This window comes from Chenopodium quinoa, unplaced genomic scaffold (assembly GCF_001683475.1).
Source record: "Chenopodium quinoa cultivar QQ74 unplaced genomic scaffold, ASM168347v1, whole genome shotgun sequence".
Classification (NCBI taxonomy): Eukaryota; Viridiplantae; Streptophyta; class Magnoliopsida; order Caryophyllales; family Amaranthaceae; genus Chenopodium; species Chenopodium quinoa.
The window spans coordinates 94,166-120,768 of NW_018744955.1; the positions used below are offsets into that span (position 1 = coordinate 94,166).

At 36.7% G+C, this 26,603-nt stretch overlaps 2 protein-coding genes across 3 annotated transcripts; one reads left to right on the forward strand and one right to left on the reverse strand.

The window, feature by feature from the left end:
* Positions 1–1,902: 1,902 nt before the first annotated feature.
* LOC110706313 (ER membrane protein complex subunit 6-like) lies at positions 1,903–15,216 on the forward strand. Its single transcript, XM_021884212.1, has 5 exons — positions 1,903–2,076; positions 3,293–3,438; positions 7,157–7,352; positions 7,912–7,931; positions 14,858–15,216. Exons 2-5 carry the CDS (start codon positions 3,326–3,328, stop codon positions 14,886–14,888), a joined length of 360 nt encoding a protein of 119 aa, XP_021739904.1. The 5' UTR covers positions 1,903–2,076; positions 3,293–3,325; the 3' UTR covers positions 14,889–15,216.
* A 516-nt stretch (positions 15,217–15,732) lies between these two features.
* Positions 15,733–26,205, reverse strand: LOC110706312 (protein REDUCED WALL ACETYLATION 2-like). 2 transcript variants are annotated; one of them, XM_021884211.1, is made up of 16 exons: positions 25,800–26,205; positions 20,935–21,026; positions 20,024–20,167; positions 19,876–19,932; positions 19,711–19,783; positions 19,303–19,461; positions 18,977–19,126; positions 18,639–18,894; positions 18,433–18,548; positions 18,147–18,233; positions 17,962–18,050; positions 17,814–17,876; positions 17,645–17,701; positions 17,313–17,409; positions 17,077–17,235; positions 15,733–16,254 (listed from the first exon to the last, which is right to left on the reverse strand). In XM_021884211.1, exons 1-16 carry the CDS (start codon positions 25,830–25,832, stop codon positions 16,249–16,251), a joined length of 1,638 nt encoding a protein of 545 aa, XP_021739903.1. In that variant the 5' UTR covers positions 25,833–26,205; the 3' UTR covers positions 15,733–16,248. The 2 variants fall into 2 exon arrangements, with proteins under 2 accessions (XP_021739903.1, XP_021739902.1); XM_021884210.1 differs by having other exon boundaries at positions 20,024–20,170.
* Between the last annotated feature and the right edge of the window lie 398 nt (positions 26,206–26,603).

Consider the following 26,603-nt stretch of genomic DNA (forward strand, 5'->3'; position numbering starts at 1 on the left):
TAGAATAATTCAAAGGGAAAAAATTAATTGTAATGGAAGAGAAACTAAGTCAATCATCACATGAGATGTTGAAAAAAGTAATTGAAGAAACAAATGATAGAAAATAATGGCGATTTTTTTTTTTTTTTTGAAATAATTCAATTTAGTGGTTACTTAATTACATGAGATGGAAAATTAAGTAGAATGGAATGAAACAAAAATGGTTTCAAAAAAAAAAAAAATGAAACAAAAATATATTTAAACAAAAAGGCATTAAAAATATTTAAGATTTCTCTTTCATAATATATAATAAGAAATCTAAATTTTGCCAATGTCATTTATGTTGTTATGTGCACCCAAGTGCATAGTTTGTGATGTTTAGATTTCAGTGCACCCTCGAAAGGTTGCGTTGCTACACGCACCTTTGTCATAGTTAGTGTTGTTGCGCCCAATTTTTCCTTGATTTTAAAGATGGTAATTATTAGGAGACTTTGTCATTTTTTCAAGGTTATTTTTATTTTTATAATTTTTTTTTTTAATTTTATTATATCTACTAGTATATATATTTTAAGGTTTATAGTTTAGAGTTTTATCTAGAGAAATAATTTATTCTGTGTTTTGATTTTACAATGCAAGGATTTAGAATGTTCATGTTCATTTTGTTTTGGACAAATTTGTTAAGGTAAATATTGAGCAAGTTATGAATTTTAGTGAGTTATTCAACTGGTGAGTAATTGATGAATACGTATTATAAGTCTAACTTTGTGGAAATATATATAATGAATTAATGTTTATTGATGAGTATGTGGCATGTGGGTTAATAATAAGCCCCCAAACTCTTCATTAGTGCTTGTGAATTTACAAGGATTCACCAAGTTATGAGTAAATACTAAATACTGCCATCATTTTGAATTGATCGCAATATGAGACTTGACATACAATTTAAGGAAAAATAAATATAGAGTAGGCAAGACTCAAAGAGTTGTTATCAAATACATATAGAGTTGATGGAACCGATAAATAATGCATATGCATGATAATGGACTAGTGAATAAAGGATCTGAAATATATGTCCATTTTGATGTCGACATAATGATAATCATCATAAGTTTATCAAGGACCAGAAGTTCAATGAAATATGGATTTTCAAATCCGCACTGTACAGTGCTTACATTATTTTGAGTCTTATGTTCATGTGCATATGTGAGTCATAGGTTAACGGATACTTATTGCATGTGTAGGAAGTTGTTAGATGCATTACTCATTGTATATTTTGTTCAATATTTATCATGATTTCGATATCGCATATTGCATGCACTAATTTCTATATAATTATTGTGGTATGTGTGAATGTTCGTCCAAAATATAATATGATTTATTTACAACATTGATATGAACTTTCAAAGAGATATTTATATTTCAGTGGGCTTACAGTTGTGATGAAATTGTTAATGACATCGATTTAATATCATGTAAGAAAAGTTCCTAAATAACTTGTATGCAACGTATTTATAGCCCTACAAATTTTTTATTTTGAATATTGTAATTTTTATCAAACTTTCGTTTACGTGACTAAATCATTGACATCTTAACCTAAAGATTGAGCATATAAAAGTTAGTGAGATTTATTAGAAAGTGTGCACGGCCTATAATTGGACAATCTTATAAAGATTCAACCCATTTATTTTTTTGGGTAATGTAAGGGCTACATATAAACATTAAATATAATCTTGGAAATTGTATAAAATTAGGAATTCATGACAAAAACACGCGTAAATCAGTGTTATTATTAGTGTTTATATTTTGACGATTTCTTAACTTTTTACGACTTTCAAGTGTAAATTTAATGCTTATATGTAGCCCTAACGGCTATAGCTCTATAGCCGTAAGGGTTATACATAACATTTTCCTTATTTTTTTATTAGACGGATATATCTCTTTAATAACTTTGGCGGGTCATAGCATAGGGATCCATAGAATTGCTCTCTCTGAGATAGTGAGATATCCATTGAAGCGCACTCAACGTTCTCCATTGAAGCGCAGTTGGCGTGAATCTAGTTCTTGTATCCCCCATTGAAGCAGCTTCTGACTTCTGAGGTAAGTTGTTTGTATTTGTTATCATCATATCAAATATCCCTAAAATTATGAGATCGATAATTGAATCAAATATCCCTAAAGTTATGAATCAAATTTGGTTGCTAATGTATTGCACAACACTTTAATTTTAGGATTTAACTATGAAATCAGAGCTCTTTCCCTGGGCCCAGGGCTGCCCTGCCTCAGGGACGGGCCTGTTTTTAGGATGATTTGGTCAGAGATCGGAGATATAGATGAGTTTGTGGAATTGGGTATTTTCTGATTATGGTCATCTGAATGTGTGTTGGTATTTGGCTGCTCACATAGGAGACTTATGGAGCTTTTGAGCTTATTTCCAATGATTGAGCTTAAATTGCAAAATCTAAGCCTTAATCGGGACATCCTCAGAAGCAATAGTATCGCTAGCAAGCTTCAAAAGAAATGGGCCTACAACAAGGGAAGATTCATCTAAATTGAGTGGGATTTTTTGTGGGTTTAATGGAGGAGAGAAAAAGTGTTGGTGGTGGAGTTTTAGCAGAGCATGGCATTTTTTTGGGGTAGAATTGGAGCAGAGAGAAAGAGAGGATGAAATTGAAAGGAAGTAGATGAAGATTGAAGAGCTTTGGGTTTGAATTGCTGGGTCAGAGCGGGGTCTCCGGCGGGGCAGAGAGGGGCTGATGGGTTCGGTTCGGCGGGGGTGAGGGGTTCTAGGCAGCGGCTGGGGATGGGGAGGGGGCTGCCGCCATGGGAGAGGGCTGCCTGGTGGTGATGACTTGGTGAGGATGGTTTTTGTTTTTTTTTTTAAAAAAAATTTAGCAATTAGCTTAATTATTAAATAGTTGGTGAGAGTTATGAGTAATTAGAATAATTAAAGTGAAATTAGTGGTTAATTGAGCGATTAGAGATCTTCAACAAAAATATTTTACAAAGTGGTTTCTCCTTGCCAAAATTTTTTTATAAGGTTTTTTCCAACAAAATAGATGTTATAAATGGTTTTTTCTGACAAAATTTCCTTATTAAAGTAACATAGAAAAACCTAGGGGGAGGGACGGGAGTTGTTGGCCCGGGCATTCAAGAGGAGCTCGAGCTAATTTCTATAAACCATGCTATGATTCTGCCAATTTAGAGGAAAGGAAGTGAGAGTTTTGTCCGTAATATGACTAGTTTGTTGTTGACCTTAGATTTGTCCATGATAAACTTGCTGTTTACTATAGATTCGTTTTTTCTTTTTTTGCAGGCCGTGGTATTCGTTTTGTTATAAGAGAAAAGCATGTCTGCAGACGCTACATCTAGTGTATATTCCCAGAATCTTAAAGGGGACCTTAATGCACCTTACATCAATGCTGAGAATGTGCAGAGTAATATGAAAGTCATCTATTACAGGTACATCTTCACATAAGCTGGCAGGTTCTGGTTCTATTTCAGTTGTAGCCTCTTAAAAGTTATATTATCACTGGCATCACGCTATCACATCAAGAAAGAAATACGTTTGAATTATAGAGCAAGATGAAGCTTGTATGGTACATAATTTTGTAAGGAGAATGGATGTTGATTTTTGCACTAGAATAAGGCATATTAGGAACATTCGCTGTTTCTATAGGCTAAAATCAATAGGTTTAAATTTTGAATTGTAGCCTTTTAAGGCTAAACTTTCTAAGCAAGAATGTTTTGGAACTGTAGTGTTCATGTTGGTCAAGTATCAAACTCTACCACAATGCCCTGTTAGCCTATTTTCTGCTCTGCATTGTTTGAAATCAGTAATCTTCCTGAGTCCTAAGTCCTAATTTCTCAATGATTTTGCCCTCCTTCCCCTTTTCTTATCCCCTTTTGGCTTGACAAACACCACTCATACTGCTTATACTAAGATGGTCAAAGGTGACCTTAAGGCTTAACAAGTGAAACTTAGCTAAATTAGAAAAACATAAATCAACATCATAGAAATAAGGTTGCTTTCTTCCTTCTCTTCTTCTTAATTGATTTTGTCTCTTGCTCTTTGTTGCTTGTGTTGGCTCAAGTCTCTTCAAGTTTCCTCCTTTGTTGCCGTTGTTGTCCTTGTGGTTCGATTGCCGCATCTTGACCCTTTACGTGATCCATCACATTACCCGCCGCCTCAAGATTCACCTTGTACTCAAGGTGGAACTTAGGGAGACGATGTGTCAGCCTCCAAAGTCGGTTCGCCGGTGAGGGTGATTGGTAGCCCAGCCATGGTGCATTGCATTTCTTGAGTCTTCCAGTTAATGACCATCATCCCCAATTTCTCTAACCATTATATCCCCAAAATAAGATCGGCGTTCCCCAATTGTAAGCGGAAAAAATTCTTCCACAATCGTCACACCGCCATCCATTTTCAAGGTCAACCTTTCACACACACCTCTTCCTTTGGCAGTCGCTCCATTTCCTCTTCGTTTCCTAAAGTCACACTGAAAGTGTTCCCCCTTTTCACCGGGATTGCCGCCTTTTCCACCACCATCATAGAAATAAAATTATGGGTTGCCCCCGGATCAATCATTACCACAACTCCCTGCCCCTCAACTTCTTCCTTTAGTGTCATGATTTTCGGGTTGGATGCATCCATCATGGTGCCAAAGAATCCTTTAATTGCCGCTCCACCCTCTACAATTTCAGCACTTTCTTCTCCCTCATCATCGTCATTGGCCGCCACTGAGCTCCTTTCGCGCACATCGATGACCCACTCTCCATTGTTTGTCACAACGGAAACATAACCCTTTTGCTCATCGTTCTTGAAGCTTAGATTCTGTGAGCCTCCTCGTCTCATTGCTTTTGCTAATAGAAGTCACTGGGCTTGGCAAGATTAATTGAACCTTGAGATTCTGGTGGGACCTCAGGCCATGTTTTTGCTGGTCTGGATTGTCTTGGGATTCTATAAGTCTGAATCAACCCAAAATTCCTACCTCTACCATTTGAGTTTGTGGGATTTAAGGACCTAGTTTTGACCCACTTTGAAATAAGCCCAATCCACTTCCACTAACATGACTGACCCTATTTCTCTCTTCAATCCTCCCTCCCGGATTCATGGCGTTCTCCAAGGTGGATGGGTTCAACGGAGTTCCGCCTTAATGTCATCCTTCAACCCATTCACGAACTGTCCCTTCATCAAATTTTCTGGCACATCTTCAAGTGGGAAGGCCATCTCGATGAATTTTTGCCGGTATTCCTCCACCGACGTCGTCTAAGTTACGGTTAACCACTGCTCGTGTATTGTTTTGGCGTGGGTTGGTCAGAACTCCTTCAATAATCGCTGCCTCAGGTCCGTCTAGAAAAGAATTGGTCGTCGCCTCTGCTCCCGTTGAAACCATTGCAGCGCCGGGCCATCCATCGCCACTACGACCGCTGAAATTTTATCCTCCTCCGTCAACCGATAGAAATCGAAATACATCTTAGCCCTCATGACCCAATTATCCTGATCTTTCCCTTCAAACGCCGGCATGTCAAGCTTCTTGTGCTTCCATCGATTTGTCCACCTTCGCAGATCTCTTCTCCTGGCATTCCGAATTTCTCAGCGAAAGGTGGGCGCACCTCGTCTTCTCGGTGTTCGTTTAGAATGTGGTGGCTCTCGGCCTGTTGGGGTCGCGGTTGAGGGTCTCCTTGAACCGCCTTCAACTCTTCCTGCAATTTGTCCACCTTTCTTCGATCAAAGGGCTTGATGTTCCATGTCGATACAGAACCGGTCTAAACGTCCTTCGAGTTTGGTGGAGCTATTCGCCAGCACCTCTTCCATCTTTTTCCTTTTGGCTTCAAACAAGGTTGAGAAATGTTCGGACATGGCGGCATTCACCTGTTCGGACATGGTTTTCCGGGCATCCGCCATGGCGGCATTCACCACTTCCGCCACGCTCAGAGGCACCTTGGCCATCGAGTTTTCCCTCGATCGTCGTCAACCTAACTCAATTTCCTCCACCTTTTAATCCAACACGTCTGCGCGCTGCGACAAAGGTACCACCATTTTTGGTACCACCATTTTTTTTAATACTTCAGATATCATAGTGGAGGTTTTCGGCCTATGACCACCAGAAATGTTGCTCTGATGCCAAGTTGTTATGGACTGGGTTTGTTAAACGAAATTCATTCAAATTAGAAGAAGGACTGGTTGTTTATAGAAGCAATCGAAAGCTTACAAGTGATAGTGGTAGTAGCTTGAAGCTACAAGTCTCCAAGCAACTTGAGGTTGCAACTCTCGAGTGTTTGCCTTACAATTTTCTGGATGCCTTTCTACTAACACTACTCATACTACTTATACTAAGATGGTCAAAGATGACCTTAAGGCTTAACATGTGAAACTTAGCTAAATTAGAAAAACATAAATCAACATCATAGAAATAAGGTTGCTTTCTTTCCTTCTCTTCTTCTTAATTGATTTTGTCTCTTGCTCTTTGTTGCTTGTGTTGGCTCAAGTCTCTTCAAGTTTCCTCCTTTGTTGCCGTTTGTTGTCCTTGTGGTTCGATTGCCGCATCTTGACCCTTTACGTGATCCATCACAGGATGATCGTTGACTATAAGCTGCTGGATTTTTAGCTAATTTATTTTGTATATGATCTTTCAATTTTTCTGTCTTCTAATTTATATTCTAGACCATTGTCCCACGAAAAATAATACTTCATCTTTTTTTAGTTGCATCACTTTCCTAAAAAGGAGGTTTAAAATTAGTTGCATGACTTTCCTTCTTAACTAATAAATTCTCTCTATCTCTCTCTTACCACATGGGCCCCGTTTATTTTTTCTCTCTACCTCTCTCTACTCCAAACATTGCCTACGAGTCCTTAAAAACAAAAGTGATGCAACTAAAAAACGGAGGAAGTAGTGAATTTATCAATAGATTTTTTTTCCTGCACACTCTATAATTATGATCCATCTGTATTTCTATTCGTATTTTTTCGTATTTTGGTATGGCTCTGTGGATGTTTAAAATTGTGCGCCAGGTGACTTTGGGAGTTTGGGGAATTTCAGAAAGCTATGATCTTTTTCTAGTTTATCGTCTAAGTAACAATACATTTCTTTGTTAGTTTGTGAATTTTGACTTCCTGTGATGCAAGTACAAAATGCATCTGATGAAGCTTTGACCATTTTGTTTTCTCTGTCTGCAGCCGGACATTTATGTCAATAGTAGGAGGAATCATTGCTGGGATTCTTGGATTTACTGGACTAACTGGGTTTATATTCTACTTTCTTGTGATGGCGGTAACTTCAGTGGGACTTACAGCCAAGGCGAAATTCTCAATTCATACTTACTTTGATAGCTGGAATCGCATTTTGCTCGATGGCTTCTTAGGTGGCCTTATGGTACTGTTCTCTTTTGTTTACTAGTTTCTTTGTTCTCTATTCATCTTCAACCAATCCTCATAGGATTTTTATAAGTAAATTTCACCTTTACATTTAGGCATTTTAGAGAGACAAAGGACCTGAAATGTTTTCCACTTTTCCTTGTTGTACAGAGAATATATTAGTTTTAACCGTTAAGTCGAGTTTTATTATACTGTTCTAATAAGCCAAGAAAGGAGAGGGATAAGGCCATTCGAGTCTGCACAAAGAAACTTTCATGTAATGAATGGAGTTTTGTTTCCATTTTGTTTGACTTCTCTTTTACCAATCAAATGCCATGGTCACTCTCTTTCAGTTCACTGTTTTCTCTAGGCGTGTCAGTTTTTTGTTATGTCTCATTATTTCAATTATATAAGACAATGAACATTTGGTTTCTAGCATTCTGGCCTTCCAGCAGCTCCTTTCAATTGTTTCCTGTGAAGTATGCTCGCATATTAAGCTCATATTATTATGCTTTAAAAAAAAAACAAAATCTTTGTCATTACCTTTTCATTAATGAGTTTCTTTTGGTCTTATGCAGTCGTTCGTGCTGTTTTGGACGTATCCTTCTTACAAGTTAGGTTTTTATTTTCTACTTGGTTGAGAGATCTGTTTTGTTTTCTACTTGTATCTTTTGCATGTATAAATATGGTTAACTTAGGGCTGGCAAACAGGTCGGGTTGGGTTGGGTTCGGGTCGACCTGTTTAATAAACAGGTCAAGACCCCCCCAACCTGAACCCGACCTGTTTACTTAAACAGGTCAGAATGGCGAACCTGAACCCGACCTGGTTTAAACGGGTTGACCTGATTTCAACCCGTTTGACCTTTTTTTTTTTTTTTTTTAAATAAAAACCCGATTATTCTTACAATATAATGATAAAAAAAAGTCGTATATTTAACTTGTTATTTTGCATAAAACTTTGGTGTATAAACCTATCAATTTAAGCATAATAAAAATACATTCAAGTAAAACTAACCATAGTTTACACATAATAATTTACAGTACAGTCCAAAATCAAAATCAATGTCTTAAGGAGGCAATATTCCCAACAAAATAAAAATTAGATCTTGGAAAACTTCATCAGGTTTGACTAGTTGCTAGTCTTGCTACTGACTTTGAGGTGCGCTCTCAAATGGGCTTGGTGTATTGGCTTCATCATTCACCTTCATTATAAACAAAGAGCATAATGCAAAAAATAATCTAATAAAAATGAAAAAACAAAGTAACAAATGCATGCATAGAAATATATGTGTTCGGGTTGTCGGGTCGGGTCAGTTTTTGCCAGCTCTAGGTTAACGGTAGAGCTAAGAGTGTTTCTAATGTCCTTTACTATTCATCTTATACACTCTATTTTACTATGTTCATGTCTTTATCACTGAGCTTTTACTACATGCTATCCAATAGTCAATACACCACTTTTAAATTCAAAGAGGTATAATTTAAGAAAACTTGTGTTGCTACTTTAAATATATGTGCATTGTAGACAAGGTGATATATAGTATCTCTTATATTAAATATAGATTCGGTTAATGCCAAGTGAAATCCCTCGAGGCATTTAGAATTCCTCAAGTCAAGGTTCGCCTGGATATGGTGTAAAAATCATGGGGGTAGAATTTGATGGAGAACAAATTACTAGGAAACTAATTTGGGGGAGCTATATTTCAGGGCTCTATTTTTTTATTTGTTTGGCATGAGGGTAATAAAATCACTTGTAATTCACTTTGCTAAAAAATATTAAAGAAATTGTTTGTTTGTTGTTGTTTATTTTTTTTATTACTACTGAAAAAATATTGAAATCGCAAGAAAAAAAAATATTGAATCTTATTCCAAATCATACGGTAAATCAATTTCTTCAAAAGAAAATAAAACAATAATTTAAGATACCTAAAAGATAGATCTCATAGATTTAATAATAAAATTAAAATTAAGATCGAAGGAAAAAAAAATGAATTTAAGATATTGTTTTATTATTGAAATACAAATATTAAAACTAGAAAGAATAAAAAACACTATGATTTCACGTCAACGATCAGAATGTTTTCAATCAATCAATCAAAGTCTTAATCCCATAAGCGGGGTCGACCACTTAAACCAAATTTGATTAGGAAAAATTAACAACAATAAGTTAACCTTTGAGTGGTCTTCTAATATTAAGTTCAACTTTAAGTAATTAAAAAACAAGTCTAACTTTAATGTCTATTTTACATAAGTAAGTTTAACTTTAATGTCCATAGATATGCTTTCCCATGGACGTGTCGGGAAGATGATCTAAGAGACCCCTAGATTTTTAAGATCAACTTTGTCCTATTGACGAACCAAGCAAATCTGGGTGTAATTGATGACATCTTTTTTCATTCCCGGCTAATAATACCCCATGGAGAGTAAGCTGGGTGCCGAGGCCATATGGTATCATGACATTCTTTGAAGAGTATCTTCCGTAGGCCTCCCGTTCGGTATGAATAGCTTGTTGCCCTTAGTGTAAATGAGCTCATCATCCATCCAAAATCGTCTTGTTTTTCCTTCTTTTATCACCCTTTAATGGTGTTCGTCTTGGGATCTTTTGAGAGGTGTTGTTTGTCTTGTTCTTTGACCGAGGTGATATCATTAAGCTGGCATAGAGGGGGGGATAATCTTGGTAGGGGGGCAAATCGACACGATAACTCAAGGCATAGCCGACTCTATTACTAGCTTCTTCTTGTATGTAAACTTCACATCGAATTTTGCAAGTATCTCCTGCAGGCTTGTCTCCCCTTTAATTTTGGTTGGGTGAGGAAGTAAGTGGACGTGTTATCTGTGTGAACAAAGAACTTTGCCCCAACAAGTAATGTCTCCACTCCTTCAAGCAATGAACGATTGCTAGAAGTTCTTTTTTCTTATGCCGCATACCTCCTCGCTGCGTCATTCAACTTTTAACTTCGTCATTCAACTTTCAACTTTCATAAGCGATTGGGTGGCCTTCTTTCAGTATGACCCCGCCAACGTGAAGTTAGACGCGTCTATCTCGACTTCTAAAGGTTTGTTGGTGTTAGGGAGCACTAAGACCGACTCCTTCATTACTGCTTCTTTGAGCTTGAGAAAGCCCGTTATTGTTTCTCTAACCAATTCCACTTGTTGTCTTTCTTCAACAAGTCCGTGAGAGGACTCGCTATTTCTGAATGAAGCAGCGATAGTAATTGGCCAATCCCTAGAACAACCTTAATTCAGAGATGTTCTTTGGAGCTTGCCAATCACTAATGGCTTGAATTTTCTTAGAATCCATCCTTATACGACATCCTACTACTAAATGTCCAAGGAAGCTTACTTATTTTGGCGCAAAAGCACATTTCTCTCGCTTCACGAACATATGATGTTGTCTCAATTTCTCTAACACCTTTCTCAAGTGCTCTAAGTGATCTTCAAGGGTGTTGTTGAAGATTACAATGTCGCCTAAGTAAACAACCACAAACTTGTCAAGGTAGTTGTGGAAACCTGGTTTATTAAGGTGCAAAATGTTGTGGGAGCGTTTGTTAGCCCAAATGGCAAGCAGTCTTTGGTTTATAGCTAATCGAACAAGTTTGCCACCAAGGGTATTGGGTAATGGTTCCTCACAGTCAGCTTGTTTAAGGCCCTATAGTCGATGCACAATCTACTCCTGCTAATTCTGAATAAGGACTAGTGCTCCATAAGGAGCGCTAAGCGCTTAACCCGGCTTCTAACAACCCATCTAGCTATTTTCGCAACTCTGCAAGTTTCGAAGGGGGCGAGTTCCGAAGGGGGCATCCGATAAGGACTTCGCACAAGCGGTCTAGCTTTCGGTACCAATTCAATACTGTGATCTATGCCTCTATGAGGAGGGAGAGATTTCAGGAGCTTCTTTGGAAGGATATCCGCATATTGACTGAACAACTTTTCTACAATCTCATGGATGTCTCCCCCGAGCTCCTCATCCTTCATCGAAAATGTGGCAAGGAACGTAGGCTTGCTTCTTTTCATTCCCTTTTTGAGTTGCATTGTAGAGAGGAGGGGATCATTAATTCTATTCCTTCTTAACCACGAGCATGAGTCCGCAGGAGGCAAGGTTGGTTGCTTGCTTGTCACAAGGACCCTAGGTGGGGTATCGGGATAATTTTATTGGTGTAGAAGAAATCCATCCCAAGGACCACTTCAAAATCATCTATGGTTGCCACCGTAAAGTCCGAACTCCCACTCTAGTCCTTAATCTTAGTATTTACGTTCTTTGCCACCTGTGAGTCATGCACCTTCAGAGTTTATTGTTTTCATGTGACTACCACTATGCACGGCTTTTAGCCCTAATCTGTTCGCCTCAATCTATGTGACAAAATTATGAGTAGCTCCTCTATCAACCATCATTGGGCTTTCTTCCCATTTATCAATACATCTACGTACATGTTGCACGACCCCCCTTCTCTCTCGAAGTCTCTTTTTCCATAGCATACATATAATACATTATGTGCTCTCTTTTTCCATAGCATACATATAATACATTATGTGCTCTTCTTCGCTGACCATATCTTCCTCTTTGTCTCCCCCTCGACAAGGGAGAGTTTCTTCTAAAAATTATCGATCACCCCTTTGTGCCGACATTCAACCATTTATGAGGCCCACGACAAAGTATGCAAGTGAGGGGTTTGTTCCATAATGATGAGTCGGAAGACCCACCTTTGTTTGTGGACAAGGCGGCCTTGTTCTTTCGCGAATCCTCTCCCCTATTCCTGGATCACTATTCGAGCTAACCTACAAATTTCCAATGGTTCTCTTTGGGATATTTGATTGTGACCCACCATTTTTCTTCTTATCGGATGAGTAATCCATCAACCTTCATATTCCGATGATATATCTCTCTTTGAGCCAAATCTTTCAAGTCCTACACAAAGTTGAATAGACGGTCCTTCTCAAACATGTCATGGATCTCTAACATGCACGTCGAACATTCTTTCACATATTCTCGAATAGAGGTCTTGTGCTGCAGGGTTGCAATTCAGTGTTCTCTAAATAGAATTGCGCCATGAGTTCCTTCTTCATATCCTCTCAAGTATCTACCAATGTCCTTTCTGCTTGGATGTTGGCGTAGTTGGTGAGCTACCATAGTTTAGCGTCTTCCACCGAATACATCGTGGCAGTACGATCTGCCATTAGCTCGTCCTCCAACTGACATATAAGGAAGTATTGTTCCATGTCGAAGATGAAGTTATCGACTTCTTTTGAATCTCTAGTGCCGTTCAAAGAACCTTTCTTGGCACCTTATCATATGACTTCTCTAAAGCAGTAAAGACCATATGAAAATCCTTCTTTACCCTTTGAAAGTCCATCATTTGTCTTATCAAATGGATTGCTTCCATAGTAGATCTCCCAAACAGAAAACCAAATTGGTTATCCTGGGCATGCCCTTTGCCTCCTTATACGTTGTAAAGGTTTCGTCATTCCTACATTTTCTTAAGGCTTGATAGCATTCTCTTTATTTTGCTTAATTACTGCTTTTTACCTCTTCATTCCACCACGAAGTATCTCTCTGCATCGAAGTTCTCCATATTGATTCCTCTAAGAGTCCACCAAGTCATGTCTGGATTCACCTCTTCATCCCTATCTGCCTTTTTCATTACCTTTTTTTTTTTTTTTTTTATAAAAATTTAAGCATTTGCATCCCTTAGAGTCCACCATCTTATCATTGGCTCCTCTTGTCTTCCTTTTTTCTTCCCCTTCTCTTTTAAACAAATAGTCATAACCAAAAGTTGTTGGGTGACCACACTCTTTCTTGGAATGACCTTATAGTTTAAACAACTTTGTCTATTAGTGAGCAGGAAGTCTGTTAGTATTGCATTTGCTCCACTTCGGAAAGTTAACAAGTGTAAATCTCACTTCTTAAACCAAGTATTAGTAAAAAATAAATCATAAAATTGGGCTAAATCCATAATAGCCTCACCACCTACGTCCCTCTGCCCATACCCAAAGCCTCCATGAATACTCTCGTAGCCATCTTGGCTCACCCCAACATGCCCTTTTAGATCACCTCCAATATATCTAAATCCTCCAAAAATTGTCATTTTTGTTCCGCATCTAAACCAACTTAACTAACTTGGGAAGCATAAGCACTAATAACATTCACAATCTCTTTGCTACATAGCAACTTCACCCTTATCAACCTGTCATTCTTCTAATAAACCTCGATTACCTCTTTTAACAACCTCTCATCAAGAAACACACCAACTTCATTCCTAACTCAACCATTCCTAGTCATGTGATTCATGACCTGTCAACGTACCACACCTTGTACCCCAAAACCAAGCATCGAGCTCCTTTGCTTGTCCACCTTGTCTCTTGGAGGTACAAGATGTTTACACGTCTTCTCTTCATCACTTCTACCACTTCTGCTGAATTCTCCGTAAGAGACCCCACATTTCAAGAACCAATCCGTAAATTAAATTCCTTTCTCCTACGCTCCCTCATACCCCGCACACTCGTACCACACTCCCTCATGCCCCCAAGCCCTTGATCATTTACCACCACACTTGGGCAATGTGGCGCGTCGCTTCCGGGCGACGACCTAGCAACCCTTGCATACTTCTCACTGCACCAGGGTCTAGGAAGTACAGTGCGTCGCTGAGTAGGGAACGTTTCCACGAAAATATCAGCAATGATTGAAAAAAAAAAAAATCAGAAATACAATTGAAATTAAAAATAAAATTGAATACCTAATTAAAGAATTATGAATAATTTACTTGGATTTGGAAGGTTGCATGCAGTAATAATGTCATGGAGGAAAGAAGGTCGGAGTAAACTTCAATGGAAGTGATGAGCGATCAGAGGTGGAAAGAGAGAGATGAAAGAAGGTTGGGCTTTACATTTTACTAGGTGAATTGTTACACTAGGGGGGGGGGGTTTCGAGGTGGGGGAGGGGTTTAAGGGGAGGGGAAACGGAGGGAGAAGGGGCTGGGGGTAGGGGAGGGGGTGTCGGAGGGTGGGGGTGGCCTCGCCGGCGATTATGGACCACCGGCGCAGGGGGAGGGGTGGGATCTGGCGTGGTGGCGGTGGTGGCTGGTGGTGTATTACCCTCAAAATGGGGGGAATTATTACTGAGGTAATTAATTAACCCCATTTCAGGTACTAGGTTTAAGTCCATATTCATTACACCATTAATTCTTACTGCCCAATTCCCTCAATCCAGGCGGACCCTCAATACTCTTCTACCTGCTGGAGCTGTCAACCTGTGTGCTAATGTCTTAATTGTCTTAGTGAGTATAGTATTGTTAAGTTTCATAAATCTTGTCAGTTGAAATTAAGCAGTCTCTTATGCAAGATGCTGATTAGTATTGCTTTTAGGTCCTGAATACCAGCCTTTAAGCACAGTCTGAAGTCTGAACATTGTTCTATTACTGTAATTGCTTATGCATATATATACTGTAAAACAACACTAGCTTATAGTTACTGTGCTACCAAAATGTTGACGATGCATTAAAACCTGCTGCTTGTTTCCTTGACAATAAGTAGATTTGCCTATGACATTGTGCACATCTTTTGATGGACTGCATGTTACAAGACTAAGAGTCGCTGTTGTTGCTGCTGCTGCTGCTCCCCTTGCAGCCCCAATTTGCATTGCTGTTTCCATATTCAGAATTTTTAATGGAACTCACACTCTCTTTCAGCAGATGTCATTTCCAGTTTCTTATGATATTCTAGGTCAATTTTGACTTTGCTAGTCTTTTTGTTTGAGGAACTTACAGCTGATGGGAGTTTCAGTTATATTTGTTATTGATGTAGACAGATTACTTGAGTAGAAAAGCTTGACACATGTTTCACTCTTTTTTAAAAGACTTGAAGATAAATAACTTTATATTCTTTTTTTCTTATTATGTATGTAGTATTATATTTATGTAGTATTATATTCTAGTAAGGAATTTAGGTGCAGTTTCTTACCATTCCTCTCGGTAGATTTTATATGGCAACATGGTGGCATCAATAAACTTTCATTTAGAATCCGGCGTGGCCACAATATAGTAATGTGGCCATCATCCGTATTTAGATTGTGATAATGACATGTGCCTACACTTACGAATTTGGATCTTTATAATGTCTTTTGTTCAAGAAAGATATTCAAATGAAACATGCTCACATAAGGGTAGTTTAGAAAGATGTTTTGTGCAACATTTCCCATCCACACAAGCGTAATTTTCAATGTACAACCAATTGTACAAAGTAATGGTTTTACTGAGGGTATTTCTTTGCCCACGTACTTGTACCTTATGAGCACACAGGTACAAGGTGTAAGGCACAATCAGTTGTATGAAGACTCTTGCTGACATTCCTGTTTCTGAAATACAAAGTACTTGTATTAATTATTGCCTACTGTCATTAGAAGCTGTCACTTCCAAGGTGAAGTCTGCATTCACTAATAATATACTGTTTTACATAGATCACTAACCAACTCATACAATTCTACACTTGATAGTTTGCTATAGCATTCAAATAAAATGTAAGTGACTGTCAGCTGATGTTAAAATCAAAGAGGTGACACCACGCATAGTTCATAGAGCACAATTAATTTACCATAAAAGCTGCAACAAAAGAGTCATCCTAACCACATCTAACACTTGATAATTTTTAGCATATTACATCTGGATTTGGGAGTATATAAAAAGAATGGCTATAAAATGAATGTAACATTTTTTCTTGTACGCACGTGTTCACCAGCCTTTCAGATTACTCCTGTACACAAATCAGAAAGACTTGGCCTCAATTTCATCGTGGTTTCATACGAATAGTATATTCTGATTTTCTTTTTCGGATACGTTTTTTCGTGATAGATGATAACATATCAATGTCTAAGCAATTATGTAGACTTGGATTCTGCAAGCATCTTCAATACTTATACAGCTCTTTAATCACACCTGTTGACAAACAAAAATATACACCAGATGAGACTCAGCACAAACATCAAATAAGATTTTTAATTTTGTCTATTAAGCAGCAAAGCACAACAAAAGAATCAACACCCCCACCTCACCTCAAATGAAGAGGGAGAGGTCGAGGAGTAGCAAAAGGGGGAAAATGAGAAAGAGAAAATCATGGGATAACCCTGAGATGTGATAAATTCACAAGGTACCCTTTTTCTTTAACTTTGTAACCGAGGAACCTATAAGATGATGCATAATAGTACAGCATACATAGCTCTGGAAAACACACACACGCGGAAAAAAAAAAAAAAAAGAAGTCACCATCCTTATAGCTATAGGCCTGTAGCCGACTGGTAAAGTGTGCACCGTCAACTAATGAAGAGTATAATGCGGACAAAAGTGCACAAAGTTAAAGTAAATTAATGTTAACTACAAAAGGAAATTAGAGGACTGAACACACTGTACGTAACATCAAATGCTCAAGCTTGAGTATACATTTGAGCACAGTTAAGGAAAAAGAAAAAATGGCACCCTGTGAATTTCTTGAATCCACATCCATAAGCCCATAACCCAAGAATTATACCAAAATATACAAACAGAATTTATTTTGAGATAGAGAATATTGCTAAATTCATCCAATGCTGGGAAACAGTGATTAAAAGACCATTCAAGTACAACCAATTTTTAGTAATAGAAACAACTATGAAACCGAGTAAGAAATTTATGGAGAATAAAAATGCTATCATGAGCAAATGAGCTTCTACAGAACGCAAACCCATAACAGATAATAGAACCTTTTTAAGAAGTTATTCTCACCATTATCTGAGGGACTTTTAGTAGCATTAGTGACAGTGTGTAGAGAACACAAGAGATGGCCAAAGCTGCAACTATGTTGTTCGTTAGCCTTTTGTCATCTTTGCTTGGAAGAAATGCCACTTTTAATGTATTAGTTAATTCAAATAGCCTATATGAAACCTGCACACATTTAGCAACACAATGAAAAGTGTTGAAAAGGCATACAAACAAACAAAATTAAAAAGTAATTAACTTACTGCTACATAAATGCTAGTAACGAGCATGAAGTTCAGCAGCGGGTAATCTGGGATAAATGACAGCAACAACTTGGGTTGTCCATCAGGCACACTAGATCTGAAAATGAAGCAATGGACTGAATTTATTATTACTTAAACTGAGTTAGATAATGAACTCCAAGACTAAACAAAATGGGTATAAAAAAAAATATGGACTCTTCAAGGCCATAAAATGAGAATAAGCCGGAATGGAGACAACATCGCATGTCAATCTCAATTCTCAAGCAATTCACCAGATAATAATTCCAGCAGATAACTAACATATTACCAATATAAGATGATCAGTGTAATACCTTAGCCATATGTGAAACTGGGATATGTAAGTCTCCAATGTGATTTTGCCCAGCCATCTGCGAAACCAAAATCAACCACAATTAAGACTGCAAAGACCACCGATATCACGATATCATTACATTTTATTCCAAATTTAACCATACATGGATAGTCTTGAAGGCTACTTACGCAAAAAGTGTTAACGAGTAGCTTCGGAAGTGCTGGGTAACATTCCTCAAGCATATGTAGACACTGATGACAGAAATTACGAAGAAATCGGGATTTCAAAGTTAAGGTTTCAGCAATTAAGGTTACAGATAGGGTAACTGATACTTACGTAATTGGGATCCACGAGGTGTAAGGATGATACTTATTGTATGTAACCTTATCTAGCTTGTATATGTGCTCAAACCAGATATACCCTACCTAAAGGTCAGAGTGAGATTATGTCATCATCCCAGCTTTTATCAACATAAAGTTTCTTTACAATAGATGGCCAATGATACAAATTAGGGATATTACCGACAGAGAGCTAATCACGACAGCTGCTTTAATAGCTATTTTCCGTTTCACTTCTGCTTCCTCCAGTTTCTCCATCCACCGCTCAACCTGTAATAAAAATATTTAGAACTTGAGACATGAAGGGCAGCTCAACAGCCCAAAAGACCTATAAATCAATATAAACTATCCAAAAGTTTCTAATAAGTAATGCCATTTCCATACCACAAGACTCTAGTGAAGTTGCTTGTAGAAATGGGAGGAAAAGGAAAAAGAGCTAAAAAAGAGAAAGATAGGTAATGAACTTCACCATGGGGTGATAATAAGCATATATCATTCCAATTATCCATATGTAGCGATCAAGGCCTGAGCGAAAGTGCCATTCATACAAGATAGAACGATTTGGTCTTGCAGGATCAACATAACCTTCAGTTTCAGAACATTTGTAAGATCTAGAGAGTCAATATGAAGAATAGATTTAAATTGAAGGCACCCATTTTAGACAAATATATTTACCAAGAAGAAAAGTGAATGGGCTCCAGAGCAGTTCAAACACCCCAGGTATTTCCCAAATCAGTATAACAGTCAGAAAACAAGCACCCATTTTTACAGCCATGATCCATCCAATCTCATTATATTTGTGCAGAATGCCAAGAGCACCATAAACCATTAGAGTAAAAAGAGTATGCATTGGGCATATGTAATACAACATATAACTGTTGTTTAGGACAATGCAGCAAAATATCACCAAGAAATTGAGCCGCCACATCATCTGCTTGTGCAGAAACATAAATCAGAAGCAATTCAACAAGTAAGTATCGCAGATTTAATATCCCAATTTAAGCGAATCGCACCTGAGCAAACCTCACAAAGCTAAAATCCTTGCGGATATAATAATAGGAGAAGTTCCCGAATCCAGTCATCCATACATAAGCAGCAATGAAAACACGGATAGCATTATAAACCTCAGTAGCAGCAAAATAGTGGTACATCAGAAAAAGCACCTGCCAGGGAAAATTACAAATGGCTGAGAATCGAAGAAAGAACCCATAAAATGAGACAATACCCCATACATCATTTTCTACTGAAGAACGTGCATCGAAGTAGAATATAAAGCCAACAGAAAATAAAACTCATTTAATCATACAAAGAGGAACAATCAATGTTAAGAGGAACAAACCTGCATCCAGCCTTTCCATTCTTCAGTTTGATGCCTATTCAGATAAAGAATAGATTTTCCAGAAAATGGTGATCTGTCCGTATGTATTGTAAATGATGTAATAGCTGCAACAATAATAAGTAGAAAGTAGAGAAACAAGAATAGATCTCGATTGTAATCCTGCATCCAAAATTGACAACAAAGGATTCAGAAGCTAAGGTCAGATGCTCAGATCTAACAATTGATAGAGGTTAAAAATAAAAAATAAAAATAAAAAAAAAAACAAGAAACTGCATGCATATTAAGTATTTACAGATAGCAGTATATAACTACATGCATTAAAATTAGCCACTCTGCCTTCTAATCTAGTTTCTATTTACAATTTTACACTTGTTAAAGCAAAAGCATAACAAGATGGAAGGAGAGTACCTTTTTAGATTCACCAAAAAGATTTGTACGGTCACAGAAGTAGAAGTAACCCAAAAAGAGACCGAACTCAGACCTGAACAAAACTCAAACAAAAAATTCAATCTACAATGACCACCTGAACAAGTCTTAACATACAAGAAGCACAATGAAAATTCATTTACTCACATAGCTCTCAATGTCAACCGATTATCAAGCAAGAAAGTCTCGTCCATTAAAAGAAACCTGAACACATAAGACAGTGACTCATCAGAACAAAGTAGAACGCAAACTTCTGAAACAACTCTTTAATTGAGAAGAAAGCCAATCTTTGAACCTTGAGATATGATGCATGAAAGATTCATTTCGAGCTCCCAAAGGCACTGAATTTGTTCCTCCGCCTTCCAGCAAAACAGCATTCTCATTTTCCTCAGTTGCACTTGCACCATTTCTAATCTCAACCAGATTGACTTCAGAATGCCTGCTAAAAGAACATAGAAGGCAATAATATTTATATAACCCAAAGAGTAGCATTTAACCTAGTAATTGGAAAATTTTGTATCAATAAACAAGCCCACATGACAAGTTCACAATATTATTGGGCAGGTATACAGCACTCACAGGTTAACACCCATACAACAGGACCGGTGAATTCAGATAATAACACTCTTTCCCCTTGCCTATAAAGCTATATTTCACACAAAAAAGTGTTATCATAACATTCACCACAAACTAAATACCTAAACAATTTTTTATACTTCCAGAAAGATAAAACTTGGCCAGATAAGTGTATGAAATGTTGCAGCTTGATAAATACTTGGAAGTTCTCTATATCAATAGTCCTTGACCTCAAAACACTAGAAGGGAAAAAAAAATCACAAGACACCATATTCTTCCTTAAAATCCAACCTGCATTAGAGTCCAACATCAACAGAAGATCGATACAGAGTTGAACTTCACCGAAGGCTTTACTTGGCATAGATAGTAATTTCTTGCTGCATGCCAAAATCCATATATCGTTGCTGGGTATAAGTTCTCGTTATTAATATATTTAACCAAGCTATTACATATTGTCACTAGTTTACATTTAGAAAAAAAAAGAAAGAAATAAGTATATAAATAAATAAAACAAACACATGGATTACAATATCAATTCAAATCCTACATATTCCATTTCAATTTTAGTGGGTCCAACACCGGTATATATGCCCTCAAATAAATTAAACAAAGCCAAGAATTGGAACTCACGCTTTGGAGATGGTAGACCTTTTTCTATAATCCAATAATTCAGAATATAGCCATGCCACAAGAACCGGAACAAGTCCAAGGAAAAATGATACCTGCAAGATATTTTTTAGAAACCAAAAATAAATAAATAAAATAAACTGTAGTAACAGAAAGACAAAAAAATGTCAGGAGGAAAAAAAAAATGGAGACTGAACTAGGTCTCAACACTAGTGATGTGATCTTATTAGTGTCTGTTCTACAATATCAAGTAAAGTGGAACTCAGCATGTTGCATAAATTAAAAATAAGTGAAGCAACCCTCCTTCCACCCCTACCCACCCACCCAGCCAAAAACAAATAAAAAGCCAGGTAGAATATGAGGCTTACAGCATTTGCCTTGTCATTGTTTACCAAAAACAATAGTTTTAAAATAGAAATTTGGAAGTTATCATCTATGATCCCATTACTACACCTTTGATACAGTAAAACTACTCATCCAGATCACATTTTCCAATAAAACCAATTCGATAGAAAATCACATCAATGTAGAATGTGTGCATAACCATATTAGATATGTCCATGCGACCATACCTACAGTAATAGTACATTATATAAATTCGAAGCTAACTAGTCACATACAAAGTCATACTGTGCTTGACACAATAGATAGAGCATAAACTTGTGACCGCAAGATCGGATGCATAGGAGTGATCATCAAAATATGACACAATATAGCTTATTTTTCCCACTAATTACCATCCACACCCAACTATCCTCTTTTTACTAGGTACATAATTAATGTCCTATATTGTACTTCGTACTTGTTTCCATTTGTCTCCATCTCTAATTTTATAGGCTCTCCTTGTAGTAGGCCTAGTAGCAATAAAAAATAAAAAATAAAAAAAGTTTACATTTCAATCATATATTCATACTGCTACTTGTAGACACCCAAATGTGTCTCCCCAAAACCAAACCCAGTGATGAGTACATTTCACGTCGAATCATAATCGAATGAAACGAAAGTGTGGAAAAGTCTAGTGTTGCGGAAAGTTTTATTTTCTTTTCTCTTCTCTCTGTTTTTGAAAACTTATTTTAAGAAAACAGCCAATCCAGTTTGGTTGGTCCATGATATGGGTCCAATAGTAGTATAGTTGGATGGGGCTTGCAAAGACCTTTCCAACGATATATTATAAGCCCAATTCCGATGAATATTGAGGAAGTTATGGCCAATTTACTAAACTGGACCCGGTTTGAGCTTTATGTACGGCCCGATGATCTAGGGGAGGGCCTAATATGATTTATCATTCCTAATGCAATTAGGAATGGTTTTAGTCTTCTAGATTCCTCTAGAAGGTTCTTTTCACTCCTAATTCAATTAGCATTGATAAATTGACTTTTGTTGACTTTCCAGAGTTTTAATCAAAATCAAATAGCATTTTTGTGGAAATTATATTATTTTATCCTCCAGTACGGTAAACTTATCGGATTTTCGAAAACGCGTTGGAATCAGGCTTGGCGCCTAACCCCAGGCCTTGGCGCCTGGAACGCGCCCTGGTGTTGGTGTCTGGCGCCGGCTAGCCAGGGTTGGCGCCAGCACTGTTTTCTAAGCGTCGGACTCTGTTTTGTTAATTTATCTTTTTGGCTGATTTTCTCTATAAATATCGTATTAAAAACTCCGTTTTCATTCATTATCTACATCTACCATTCACCATTCATCACCAATTCTCACCAATTGTTTTCATTCAATCATCAACAATCATTAATTCTTTAGCATTCTCTAAATCATTCATCTCTCTTAAAACATTCAATTCTTTCGTTCTTACCTTTGCTTTTTCATACAAAATTCCGCATTCACAAGATCTAAAAACACCTAGCTATATTCGAAGTTGCCTTCGCTCTAGACGTGAAAGGTTTAATTTCTGAGGGTTTGGTCCCAAATCTCTCTTTCAATTATTTAATTTGATTGTTATTTTTATTATTTTCCTTGAACTTACTAACGTGTGTATTTTGTTATTAGAAAGAGGTACGACGCATCAAAGTAAGTACTTTAATGTTTAATTGATATTATGATGTAGAAATCATGTTTATATTGTTATTATGATATTCCTAGTATCATGTCTAGGGTAATTTTAATATTAAATATGATTGTTATGATGCTTCCTATGTTCTTTCTAATATTTAGGATTGTTAGTATCATGTTAGGGCTAAAGATTTGATTTTTATTGCTTAGTGACATGCTAGGGTTTGTTATTAATCTTCTTAGCATCATGCCTAGGATCTTGCTATTTTTATCATGCTTTAACATGAACATGATTGTGATTATAATTGTTATAATTTATGATGATTATGAATATTATTATTATTATTGTTATTTCGATGATGATTATTCATGATGATTATTATTATTTTGATGATTATTATTATTTTATTATGATTATTACTTTTATGATTATTATTTATGATGATATTTATTAGGAAAAATGGAAACTAATAATCCCACGTTTACCATTTCTGCTCAAAACAATCCCACATTTTCGAAATCTGGAAATAATCCCACCTTTAATTCCTATCTGATCAAAACAAGCCTTTTACCGGTTTTTAAAATTGGTAACTTGTTTTAGAAGGTGACTTGCCTTCTGATTGGTTTTTTTTTAATTAATTTAAAGAACAAAAAATAAATTAATCCCTCTTTCCCCTTCCCTCTCCTGCCGGAAACAGCCACTCGCCGGACCTAATCGCCTGCATGCTCTTCCCTTGCCGGAGCCAATCCACTTAAGATGTTAAGCATACTCCGTGTTATTCTCCATTAAAGTGTCATGTAAGCTTTCTCTTCTCCATTATTAGAGCGGCTTAACGGTAGTTCGTTTTGGGTTAGGGTTGGAGTGAGGGTGAGAGTTAAATTTGGGTGGCGTTTTCACGGGGTATTTTTGCGTGGGTTTTGTCAGCAATCGTCAACGTCTAACATCACGAAACCTCTGGCTGCTTCTTTGTATGCAATTTTTCCCATTTTTTTTATTTAAATCACGAAATCAGTAATTTTATGGTTTCATTTTCCACCATTGTTATTGATTTTAACAATTGAAATTGACTTCTTGTAAAAAAAAAAAAAAAAAATTGAAATTGACTTATAATGTTTTTGATTTTGATTTTTGATTTTATTTTTGTTAAATTGGATAGATTTTGATCTTAGTTCATCTTTGTGGTATTACCATTGTGAGAACTCAATAGCAACAATTCACTCAATTCCATCCACAAATTGACGTGAGAGGGGAAGCAGAGCAGGGGAGGTTTATGTGGGTGGCTGGGTATCGCGTTTAGGAGGTTTAAGGGTGGTTGGGTGGTCAGTTTAGGGAGTTTTGTGTTCAGGTGAGAGGGGTGTGGTTGGGAGTTCGGGTAGAGGTCAGGTGGTGGTTATGGAGGTTTGATGGTGGTGGTTATGGAGGTTTGATGATTGAGAGTATGCGGAGTTACCATTAAGGGTTAGGGGGTAGGAGATAGTAAGAGAAAATTAAGAAATCAAAGTAAAAAAAAATAATAAAAAAGTTATTAACCTGTTATACAGGTTTTAGGTAAAAAGGATTATTTTTAGCAGATTAAGGTTAAAGGTGATATTATTTCCAGATTATTCAAAGGTGGGATTGTTTTGAGCAGAAATGGTAAAAGTGGGATTATTAGTTTCCATTTTTCCTATTTATTATTATGTTGCTTGCTTATTTATTTTTATTGCTTGATCACGCCTTTTATTGCATGTTTAAAGGGAATTTGTACTTGTAATCACGCTTAATAAGATAATTAATAATCTTGTTAGGGTTAATTTGATTATAATTTCAAGTGATCGCCAATAATAGTTTATTTGTGCATTAATATTCAACCAACATAGATAAACAGGTTTAGAGTTAATCCTATTGATTGTATGTTAGTCAAAAAGCGCACATGAATACGATCAGAATAAAGTAGAGGCCTATTATTAGGGCAGGTTCAATCTCTTTTAGGTTGGATTTGTACCTTCATCCCCGAACCCTTATTTGGTTCTAGACCTTATGGAGTTGACGATCTCTTGGATCGTTAAGGGGTGTAACCTTCACCTCGTGAACGGTTTACAGGTTCCTAAAAAACTTGTTGGCGACTCTTTTACTCTATCTTCTTCCCTTTTGGACGCCACCGTACTTTAGTGTATGATCACAGCGGGGGTTCGAGCTAGTGGGATTAAAGCTTGAAAATATTCCCCACACTACTATTTCTAACAATTCATAGGTTAAATATCTAAAATTCACTGTTGTAAGCTTTTATTCTAAAACCTATAGTTCCAAGTAATTGTTGTAATATATACAAGTACTAATTTATATTATTGAACTTTCACAAGACATATTGCAGCTACACCACTGATTTTACTCAATGTTTCTACATTGAACATCAAACGAATACTATTTCCTCGCAAATTTGAATCAAACTTTGGCATCATCACACTAATATATTATAGTGAGAAATTGAATATTAAGCTAACATATGACAATAACACCAACCAATACGATTTTTCATAAATTCGAATCAAACTTCAGCATCATCACACTAGCATATTCCACCGAGAGAATAAAACATTAAGCTAACACATCACACTAACATCAATCAAATACACTTTCCTCGCAAATCCGCATCAAAAATTCGATATCATCACACTAACAACAATGATTTACGCCTAATCCTCTAAATAATAAAAACTCAGATTCAACAACACAATAAGATCGGAATTTTCTACGTACTTACCACCAAAAACACTGCAACAACAACATTTTAGCGATCAAATCCAATACAGCATAAAACTCAAATCAAACATAAAATCATACAAAAATTAAAATTAAAAACTTCCAACATTGAAAATAATTGAACCTGGCCAGGTGTAGCAGGATCGTGAGTCGGCATTATTCAAATTCTTCCGCAATAAAATTCAATCGAAAACGAAGTTTACGAGCAAATTAGACACAGATTTTGTCGAATCAGTGAGAGTGAGGACGGAAATGTAGTAGCATTGAAGGTAATAGGAAGAGTAGAATGATTGGAGATTAGAATTTGGGGGAAGATCTAACGAGATTTGGGGGAAAATGGAGAGAGAAAACCCTAAAAATGTGTGTCGGTCATCAGCTTAAGTATCGCGGGGAAGATGGAAAGAGAGATAGGGAGAGAAAAACACGGATAAACAGAAGAGGGAGAAGCAGAGTAAAAAATGCCGAGTTGGCAGTTGATCACGTTTTCTAATCTTTTCCCCGCTAATTCTTCTTCTCTTCTTTTTTTCTTTTTTTTTTTTTTTTTTTTTTTTTTTTTGAGGTTTATACTTTATACACTACGGAGTTTATACACTAGTTCGTCACAGATTAAAGCTCAACGATTTTTTTTAAAACAATAAATAAATAATAAGAAATAACATTAGGAAATCGTCCTCATGGGGAAATCCCTAATGCTTCAGATTAAAGTATGGAAGCTAAATTAGAGCTAGTACAATAATTAATTAATATGAAATCTGCTACTAAGTGGCCTACATTTGCTATCCAATCTGCTGCACGATTCGCCTCTCTATACACGTATCTATAGACTATGGGTTCGTGTATTTGTAGATTTTATTACGAAAACTGTATATTAGTAAAGGAAAAATTGTCACCATTAGTCCCAACTTTGCTCCTTCCGTTGTTATTAATC

Coding starts and splice junctions, on each gene's coding strand:
- LOC110706313 (XM_021884212.1), top strand. CDS start 3,326: ATGTCTGCAGACGCTACATCTAGTGTATATTCCCAGAATCTTAAAGGG. Junction 7,353..7,911: donor GCTTCTTAGGTGGCCTTATG/GTACTGTTCTCT, acceptor GGTCTTATGCAG/TCGTTCGTGCTGTTTTGGAC. Junction 7,932..14,857: donor TCGTTCGTGCTGTTTTGGAC/GTATCCTTCTTA, acceptor GACAATAAGTAG/ATTTGCCTATGACATTGTGC.
- LOC110706312 (XM_021884210.1), bottom strand. CDS start 25,832: ATGCCGACTCACGATCCTGCTACACCTGGCCAG. Junction 21,027..25,799: donor ATCCTGCTACACCTGGCCAG/GTTCAATTATTT, acceptor AATATCTTGCAG/GTATCATTTTTCCTTGGACT. Junction 19,933..20,023: donor TTCATGCATCATATCTCAAG/GTTCAAAGATTG, acceptor TTATGTGTTCAG/GTTTCTTTTAATGGACGAGA.